At 42.7% G+C, this 10,082-nt stretch overlaps 2 protein-coding genes across 6 annotated transcripts in view; both read right to left on the reverse strand.

Annotated features, from left to right (window-relative positions):
* LOC135086827 (hepatic leukemia factor) overlaps positions 1-3,281 on the reverse strand; it is a 206,919-nt gene extending 203,638 nt beyond the window's left edge. Inside the window, exon 1 of one of the 5 annotated variants that reach the window (XM_063981634.1) lies at positions 3,003-3,281. In XM_063981634.1, the coding sequence (XP_063837704.1) occupies positions 3,003-3,102 (100 nt within the window). In that variant the 5' untranslated portion in view covers positions 3,103-3,281. The remainder of the gene's footprint in view (positions 1-3,002) is intronic. The other 4 variants (XM_063981630.1, XM_063981632.1, XM_063981631.1 and 1 more) reach the window with 4 other exon arrangements.
* Positions 3,282-7,904: 4,623 nt separating this feature from the next.
* LOC135086598 (DNA ligase 1-like) lies at positions 7,905-10,046 on the reverse strand. Its single transcript, XM_063981350.1, has 3 exons — positions 9,818-10,046; positions 8,937-9,638; positions 7,905-8,617 (listed from the first exon to the last, which is right to left on the reverse strand). The coding sequence occupies exons 1-3, from the start codon at positions 10,044-10,046 to the stop codon at positions 8,013-8,015; spliced, it is 1,536 nt and encodes a 511-aa protein (XP_063837420.1). The 3' UTR covers positions 7,905-8,012.
* Between the last annotated feature and the right edge of the window lie 36 nt (positions 10,047-10,082).

Genomic DNA, 10,082 nt, shown 5'->3' on the forward strand with positions numbered 1-10,082 from the left:
GCCAAAACTTCACCTGCTATCACATTCTTTCTCGACACAATTACTAATCATAAGTCACTGTTATCAACCGTCGTGACAATCAATAAGGCTCCCGTGATAACGGCAGATAATTATTTAGTACACAAGGCAACTGATTACGCTGCGACGGGCCCACCATAATGTAATTTTCTATTCAAAATACAATGCAGCTATAAGTAGCTAATATATTCAGCACTGCTTCTCATTTTCATAAATCTACATTAAAAACCCTCTGCGTGACACCCGTGACACCAAGAATTCGGAACGTCGCGTTGAAGTAAAAATAGGCAGATTTTAAAATGCCCTCGGCAATAGCGCGTTGAATCGGTTTTGATCTTCCATCAAATCAGGGCGCATGAACTTTTGCGGATGCGAAATGTTTGTGTTGCCAATCGGTTTGACAAAAAATAACAAAGGCCGTTTATTGGGTTTCGACTCGGGACTACGCCAAGTCGCGGGGTCGTTGAACCGAAGGAGAATTGCAACGATTCCAATTTGAAACACGTATGTTGCTGCTCCTCGTGCCCCAAGGAATCCATAATTACCTATATCTTTTTCTCGTAATACGTAAAAGTACGATGACAAAATTACGCATCAAAACTCATAATCTAATCATTTGTAAAAATTTTATCAGCGCCTGTTTACACATTTTATTGGACCAAACATCGCAGAAGAATACTATGAAGAATGAAGTCGTCAAGGCGCCAAGAAATAAACCACATAGGACTCAATTTAAGCTTAATGAAAAAGTAATTTGTTGATTTGTATGAGAAACTTACTGAAGCAATAGACATAAGAACGAAAACATGAAATAACAAATCAAACGCTGTTTTACAAAATAGCGACTGTTAGCAAAGTTAACTACACACTCAGCAGGCTACTGAAGTAGCGTATCGTGTAGCTAATAAATCGCCGGAGCGAGTTCACCGCGGAGTCGCGGAGCCGGACAGCTCCCAGAAGCAAGTCTGAGTTGCGGCCATAAGTTTCTGCGCGGTCCGCTTTGTCCATTCGCCTTCATGACCACAAAGTGCTAGGAGGACGGCAAGTGACTCGTTTGACTCAACAAGAACAATATAATATCGGAATGAAGAGCCAGGTTACCGCTAACCTTCAAAGGACTGGCCTCGAATGCCCGAAGACAGTTTACCCCGCCCGGGGTAATCGTCGTGTACGTAGGTATAAACTGTTTTTGATTGCATAGCAAGGCTTATTTAAAAATTATCGATACCATTGTTGCACATTCATACTAATAACCAATTGATGTAACTGAGATGAAGACGACTGAACCGAATCATGAGTTTCAAGGCTCTAACAACCCACGCACGCCCAAGTTACCTACATCCAATACGTTGTTAGGGAAAACAATAAGTGGTGCAGTAAGTGTACGCCTTTGAACTAACCCTTCCTTACTAACGAACAATCGGCGAGAAGTCCACTCGATCGTTATTACGAGCTTCGATATCATAAAATCAATCGGATATTTTAAGACGTTATGCGAGAAAAATAAACGTGCCAGTGGGGAGATAAAAATGTGAAATTATTACATTAGCTACCTCTGCTTTCATTAATGTCTCTCGGGAGCCGAAATTGCTTTTTATTTCGATACCCTCCTCAAGGCCAAATAATATTATCCGCAAATTATCTATAGGATCTGCAGAATACATTTTTCTTTTCCGTCTATCTACAAGTATGTATTTATGTTCCAATTTGTGATTTAAGTTATCTGTGCCTACTTTAACTTTGTTTATATTTTTGTGAGTTCTAAAATATTCAACGAGTTACACTAAGTTCTTTACAAAACTATCGTATTTGCACGATGATGTTTTGACCTCCAGTGTCTCGTCTTCAAATTGACGCAATAAGTATAAAAAACTGATACCGCAGAGTCTAGAGTCGCGTTAAAAGACATTATTGTTGTAATATTAATATGTAGATACGTCATTAGTGTAACTATGTTTACTTTTCAATACAAGAAAAATATGTTGTTAGGTAGATGGTTGGGAAGCGTGTTGTGTTCCTATTCGAGGACGGATGAAACTGAATGCAACCGTGGAGTGCCGGCTGCAGGCGCTGCTCGTGCGCTTCGACGCACCACGGGGCAAAGGTTTGTTGAAATTTTCCTGCCAATCAATTCGTTCGTCGTTAACGCGCAACAAACAACAATAGTTGTTGACAGCAATTGCCGCACCTAATTGCGATTTTGCACATTAACATTGACTTGACACTTATCAAATGTGATAAGACGTTACCAAAATTACGAAATACCTACAATCAGGCAGTATCAGCGCAGACTCGAGTTTAGTGGGTTAGTGGAGCTGCTTCAGATAAACATTATTCAATTATTTGCTTGTTCTTTGGATCTCACAACGGACGCGTATTCGACGTTGTTAATTGAATTATGGACAAAACATTAGGTTCTAACCCGAACAATCATTATTCGCCTAAAGTAGGTAATGTACGACCGGTTTAAGCCGCTCATTCACGTTAACGAGAGTAAAATCGCAGGGGTTGGATTACGGAAGTGTCCATTGAGCCCCGGTGTCTTTCTTAAACCCCAAGAGGTTTCAGCATCAGGCCTGAGGTCACCCATATCGATCCGCGATGGCTGGAGACCGCGTCGTGTCCGATCGCCTCTCAGGTCTCAACCGAGTCATTTTCATCAGAATCTCTAAAGATAGCTTCCGCTTTCGTTAAGAATATACGCATACGTGTATAGTACAGATTTCGGGAAGGGGCTACCGGCGGCGGGTCGATCGAAGCCGCAGCTTCAATGCGGCAAAGTGATCGGCCCGCAGCGCGCCCGCTGCCGGCTGAGCGGGCACGCCGGGCGGGCGCGCGGGCTCGTGCTGCGCGCGCGGCGTGCCCGCTGACCTAGTGCCGGCGCGCGCCCGAGCGCGTGACCGGCGCACGCGCTAGCACTATATCGGTCGCGGTGCGCGCCACACCGAACCCTCGAACTCGCCAACTATCAACCTGACACTCACCGTTTCCGTTTATGAGGGGGTAGTCGTCGTCGTGTCGGCCTATGTACGTCTTCAGCGGCGTATCCGTGAGGGAGGGCGACGACCTGTCCCTGTCACTCATAATAGTCACTTGCAACACTCGGGAGAGACTCGATACAACACAGGGGACGGGAGACGCGCCGGCCCCGCACACACCACGAGCGACCTACGGCCCGCGGCTCGCGCGGCGAATAAATAATGGAACACTGGCGGCCGCAGTCGCTCGCTGCGGCTCTCGTCTCCCGCCCTCGCCCGTCTCGCGCCGCAATCAATCCGCGCGCCCGGCGCCCTCTAGCGCGCTTATCGCTTTTACAGAAAGCATGCGACGAGCACCGACTTCGCGCTTCATCAACTAGATGGCGCACTCAAATTTTCCACTAAATCACGTGTTCAGCAGGAGGAACCTGCGGTGGGCACGACCTCTGTGAGGAGATTAGAGCGATTAGAACCAAAATAAAAACAATCAAATCGTGTTTTGATCAAGCGTTATCTTCACAAGTGTAAATTACCTATTTATAAACGCACACGATAGTGAGTAGTGGGGTATGTAATGAATAATAATAGTTTTAATAATATTAAGGCACCCACGACATTTTTTTAAGAGTGATTCAAAAGGAAGGTTTATAATATTTATTTAATTAATATGTATACTTAGCACCAGTGCGTAGCCGAGGCGGGTCGCTAGTCGCTAGTATGATAAATGTGGCAAGAAGTAGGTATGACGAAGAGAAGAAACAGCGTATGTACGTACACAATAATAAAATTATGTACGAGTATTAGCACTTTAAAGGCTCTTTTCAGTTTACCGCTGAAGTATGTGCCTACCTACTTATTTTCTCAGTCTTAGGCTGGGTTGCACCATCATTTAACTTTGACAAACATCAAAAATCTGTCAAATAAAAAAGCATTGGTTAACGTCATAGTTACCGTTAAGGTTAAGTGGTGCAACTCAGCCTTAGTAATGTTACAGTCAAAACTCATATCGGTCAAAACCACTTTATTATTACAAATATCAGTCAAAAGTGGTTTTGACTGATGATACCAGTAACCCTAACTTATGACTTTAGTTTTAGAATAGAATTTTATAAAAGGCAATTAAGCACTGAAGTTGTGACTCATTTGCGATTGCTTGATAATATAATTATTTCGATAATATAAAAAATAACGCACCACGTTGGGCGCCAATTAAACTTCAATTAATAATTATTTTGACTTGTGATAAATTATATTTTATGTATTTACTAGCTTTCCGCCCGCGGCTTCGCCCGCGTGGAATTTTGTCTGTCACAGAAAAACTTTATCGCGCGCGTCCCTGTTTCAAAAACCGGGATAAAAACTATCCTATGTTCTTTCCCGGGACTCAAACTATCTCTATGCCAAATTTCATCAAAATCGGTTGCGAGGTTTAAGCGGGAAAGCGTAACAGACAGACAGACAGACAGACAGACAGACAGACAGACAGACAGAGTTACTTTCGCATTTATAATATTAGTTGGGATAATCTTCACTGATGAGTGCAGAGTTCTCTTCTCATAAACCAGATCGATGGAAGATAGCGCATTATGAAGACACAAAGAGAACGTAATATTTAGACTTAATTTCAAAAATGTCGTGGTATATGGCGGTAGCTTAATTCTGGTGTGGGGAGGGATTTATGTTTGGGAGCTCGTACGGAGTTAGTGGTGGTCGATGGAGAACACATGACTTCTGAATGGTACACTAGGAACATTTTAGAAGAACATGAGTACAGGCATATCTAAACCATTTGGATATTATACCCATAATGCAGTGGCTTGCGAGATCCCCAGACAATAATCCTATGTATATTCGTAAACTATTGACGTTTAATCTAAACATCCAAACCAATTTTGTTTCTGTAAGCCGTGGTGTGGCCGTGGGTATAGTTTTCATACTTAATTGCCTTTAGGCGGATGGTGGGTATATAGATACACAAAAGGCAAGGGCTTATATCTGTGCCTGATATTCACTATTATACAGTTTTTTTTTGTTTTGTGAATAGTGAGGGAGCGTCCGTGCTATTGCCATTTGCCCCATATCTATCATAGCTATCTTCGGCTACCATAGCATCAAAATATGCCAAATTGTTTCTCTGCCTGTCTTACGTGGGTGTCTACGCAAGTAGGTAGACGACCCGGTATGAAATGTTGGGGGGTACCTACATTTTGAACAAAAAAAAATTAAAATGAAAAATCAAGTAAAAATAATGTCACATTCACGTCAATCGGACCGAGCAGAACTTATTAAAAAATCTAGAAAACTGCAATTCCCTGCTCGCTCCTCGCTGTTTTCCGCTAACCTGTAACTACTGCACCCCTTCTATGATCTGAGTACTGCACCTACCTATTCGGCAGATACAAAGCTTACTCTTGTGAAAGACAGCCTCTTGATTCTAGTATTGCTGCTAATTTTATTTAGACAAGATCTTACTGTTTTGACGCCAAAGAAAATTGTGTCAAATAAAACACCATTCTAATCAGAGTAGGCACTTAGCTTTTTTTAAAAACAATTGCTTAATATAACAAAATATCGAACTATATCTTTCTAAATAGTTTATTAATACTAAAAAAATTAGACACGTTGAAAAGCGGTGTTGTGTCGCGGAGTTGGCCGCGATGAAAGCGTCCCACTGGTGGTTGAGCGCGGGGGACAGGGCGTGAGCGGGGAAGGTGGGGGGCAGGCGCGTGGTGGGGCTGCCGGGGACGTCGGGAACGGCGGGGACGCCTGGGACGCCGGGGACGCCTGGGACGCCGGGGCCGCCCGCGTCCTTGCGCTGGCGCCTGGCCCCGAGCAGCGCGGTCAGCTCACGCTCAGCGACGTTTGTTGCCGTGCTCCATTGCGGTTCCATTACTAAGGCAAAATATTAATGTGAAAGTAAAGATTTTTTTTATACCTACACCCACTATAAATAAATTTATGATTTTCTGTGTGATTTAGCAAATAAATCAATAGGTACATAATAATATTTTTTCATAATAAATGGAATTCTCGTGTCACACAAACTTCTCCACAAGAGCTGTAGCTGTAGTAAGTAGGTCTGAGATAAAACGTAAACTACTTATTTCACATACTTCCAGAAGGATTTTTCACGCGTAGGAAGTCGCTAGCAAAGCTATAGGTTATACATACAGTGTGAGTCACGTTAAAGTGTACATATGAAAATAGATGAAACTAGACCTATTTTTTTTTATCGACAAAAAAGAGGCCAAAAAATTTTTGCGATTTTTTTTTAATTTTTTATAGATTTTTTTTTCTTCCAATTACTTATTGTAAAGAAAACGTAATAACTTTTAAAATAAGCAGTATATCCTGATAAAATAAAAACAGTAATAATGCTAAATAACAGGCAATACTATAAAAATACATAAAGTACACAAAAAATGCCAGCAAATAATAAAAAATGATACTTTATGAAAAAAATCTGCTTTTAAATTCGTGTTTTTTTGGTTATTTGATAAATTTCTCCAAAAAATGCCCCTATAACAGGTGGTTTTTATTACTTTTTATTATTCTCTATCGTATTATCTTTGTAAAACCAAAAATTGCATGTCTCTATCCCTATCACAACATTTGCTATGATCGTTTGAACAAAGGCCTGCCACAACATTATTCTCCGCTACAGGTAGAGACAATTTTAATTATAACTAAAATGCTTATTTTACTTCGAAATCTTTTGTTTTTATTTGAAACTAGCTGACCCGGCGAACTTCGTACCGCCTTAGCGTAGAGATTTTCTTTATATTTTTTTCCGTAAAAACCTTGTACAGAGTATTAGAAAACTACAAAAAAAAAAAACAGCTAAATCGGTCAAGCCGTTTTCATGTTATGTCGTGACAACGGAAAACGGGTTTCATTTTTATATATTTAGATCTAACTTGTCTTTATCAAAATTACAAATCTAGAGCCATTTTCAGTTTCGTTGTTAACGAAGCGTTGAATGGCGCGCCCGGAGAGGCTTAGTTCAAACGATCATTGCAAACGTTGTGATAGGGATAGAGACATGCGATTTTTGGTTTTACGAAGGTAATACAATAGAGAATAATACAAAGTAATAAAAACCACTGGTTATAGGGGCATTTTTTGGAGAAATTTATCAAATAACCAAAAAAACACGAATTTAAAAGCAGATTTTTTTCAAAAAGTATCGTTTTTTATTATTTGTTAGCATTTTTTGTGTATTTTATGTATTTTTATAGTATTGCCTGTTATTTAGCATTATTACTGTTTTTATTTTATTAGGATATACTGCTTAGTTTAAAAGTTATTACGGTTTCTTTACAATAAGTAATTGGAAGAAAAAAATATCTATAAAAAATTAAAAAAAAATCGCAAAAATTTTTTGACCTCTTTTTTGTCGATAAAAATAGGTCTAGTTTCATCTATTTTCATATGTACACTTTAACGTGACTCACACTGTATATAATGTCGGCCAGGTGCAAGTGACCGCCCGAAATATTCTAGGTATTTACCTATCGAGAAAAAAAAACTTGTTTTTGGGCGGTCACTTGCACCTGCACGACCTAGTACAGGGATGGCGAACCAATGGCACGAAATTCACAATAAAATAAAATAGTAAATAATGTGTTTTTAATTAGGGCTATCGTATTTGCTCTCGTCAGTTAGTGCCACGGTAGAGTAAGGTCCTGTCACTCGCCAATGGCGCAACTTGTACTATACCCCTCATTGATAGCATCAGGTGTTATTTGATGGCACGTCTATGATTACAATACATCAAACCTTTTTTTAGGAAGGTTCGCCATCCCTGACTTAGTATATCCTCTAATTTGTATTGTTAGTTTGCAATGTTTTAGTAATAAAACAAAGTATTAATATCTTTAAATGTTATACTTCATTTAGTAAATAAGTTTTGGAGGTAGAAAAAAACAAATTACATAAAACATTACCTACACAACGAACACAATGATACACAAATACATATATAATATTGTTAAAAGTCGAGCTTAACCACTTTCACTACCGAATTATGATAATCACTTGAAAAAGTACAGTTGTAAACAAATGTGCGTCACGGTCAAGGCGCACCGAGCTGACCGCGTCCAGCAGGGACATGTCGATGTAGTCGCACACGAGGTCGTCCCAGTTGTCGGTGAGCTCGTGGATGTTCTTGGCGTTGGCCACCAGCTTGTGGCGCATCAGGCGCTTGACCTGGTCCAGGCGCGCGGGCGAGTCGGCGAACACGGCCTGCGCGCGCATCCACGGCTCGGCCGACGACGGCGGCTCCACCATCACCAGCGTCGGCAGCTTGTGCGTCACCTGCAGCAGCACCGGCGGCTTCTTCGTCGCCGTGTCCAGGTTCATGCTCTCCTTCCGTTGCGCCTTCTTCAGAATCGATAACCTTGACTTTTCGGCTAACGACATTTCTTTAGAGATGTTTGCGGTTTTAGCTGTAGTTGATGAGGTTGTGACGGTCGTTGTCGTTGTCGTGGAGGTAGGGTGTGACTCGGTGGGGGGAGGCTCGGTGGTGGTGCGCTTGGCCGGCGACGGCGGCAAAAATATGCGGCGGTTGGACAAGTAGTCTTCTAGAGACCGCGTTGACAGCTTCAGACTCTCTTCCGTCACTGAGCACACAATATAAGCCACAGGTTAGCAACCGCACTATCACACTGTCTGTCACTGATTCGATGAGATTTTCAATAAACACAAATTATTATAAAGACCCCCTAATATTACTTTAATTTTACCTGTCGGTCTAGATGTAACTTTTTGTAAAACTGAACCACTTATCTACTAAAGGTACAAAATAAATTGCCCGTGATGAAAATCCATTCGTCATTTATGTTGCTTCAAGCAGGATTCGAACCCGTTACCAAAATGCGAAGGTTACAAGATGAAAGTAAAAAATAACTAGTTGTTTAATAGGTAATACATCTTTCATACCTGTCGTCCGTCGCAACAGTGATGGCAATTTTTTCTTAATATTCATTACTCTCTTCATGTCGTAGTAGTCGCCGCTGTAGTCATCATAGCCCTTAGACTTCCCCTTGGCCTTTTCTCCTTGTAGAATGGGTTCGTCCTCGTCTGACGGCTCTCGAGGGCCGGGCATGGCGTCGTCCGGGGGCCGCCGGCGCATGAGGCGCTCGCTCAGCGGCCCCGGCCCCGGCGCGCGGCCCATCCCCGGAAGCATCCACCGATCGACATCAGAATCAGATTTAGCGGATTCTTCACCATCCTCTTTTTTTAGCTGCCTATCTCTAGGTTTTCTTCGCACCACTCTCTCACCGCCCGCTCTGTGAGCATATCGATCTTCCTCAAAGCTTTTTCTCTTATCATTTCGAAAGTCTTTATCTATTTGTAACTCCTCTTCAGTATCGCTGTCGTCGTTCCTGATTTTGTGATTTTCAGAATATTTTGGCAACTCATCGTCGTGCCGCTCAAATTTCCGACTTTTGAGGCGAGTGTGGTGTTTTGTGAAACGGTTACTGGACCTTGGTTTGGGGAAATCGTCATCGGGATCGAACCGGTCCGCGGGATCCGTGTGGATGTCGTCTACGGCTCGACTCTTTTTGTGTCTTCTAGCCGGTCGGTGCTGCCAAGATTCAGCCTCGTCGACTTCTTTCCCAGGTGGTGATTCTGTTTTACCTGTAACAATATTTGAAATAATTCTTCTATCAGATTTACTAAGTCATAGCGTATAAAATGGTAGGTAACAGGACGTACATCTCCTGGCTCACAATCAGCCTTACTTTAGTTATAGGTAGGTACAATAGGTACTTTACTAGCGTCAGATGTGTCTAACAGCGCTGTTGTGTCAAACGTACCAATCTGTGAGTTCGAAGGGTCTTCCTCGTACTTGTAGTCGAGCGCGGCGGGCGCATCCGGCGAGTGCCCGCGGTAGTCGTCGGGCTCGGGCGCGGGCCCGTGCTCGCGCGCGTCGTAGTCGCCGCCGCCGTACTGCGGCATGCGCGCGCCCGAGTAGTCGCCGTAGCGCGCCGCCGCCGCGCCCGCGCACGCCGCGCACGCCAGCGCCACCAGCAGCGCCCGCGCCATGCCTCCTCCGCGACCGCGCCCGCCACGCACTCGCTA

Source organism: Ostrinia nubilalis, chromosome Z (genome assembly GCF_963855985.1).
Source record: "Ostrinia nubilalis chromosome Z, ilOstNubi1.1, whole genome shotgun sequence".
Classification (NCBI taxonomy): domain Eukaryota; kingdom Metazoa; phylum Arthropoda; class Insecta; order Lepidoptera; family Crambidae; genus Ostrinia; species Ostrinia nubilalis.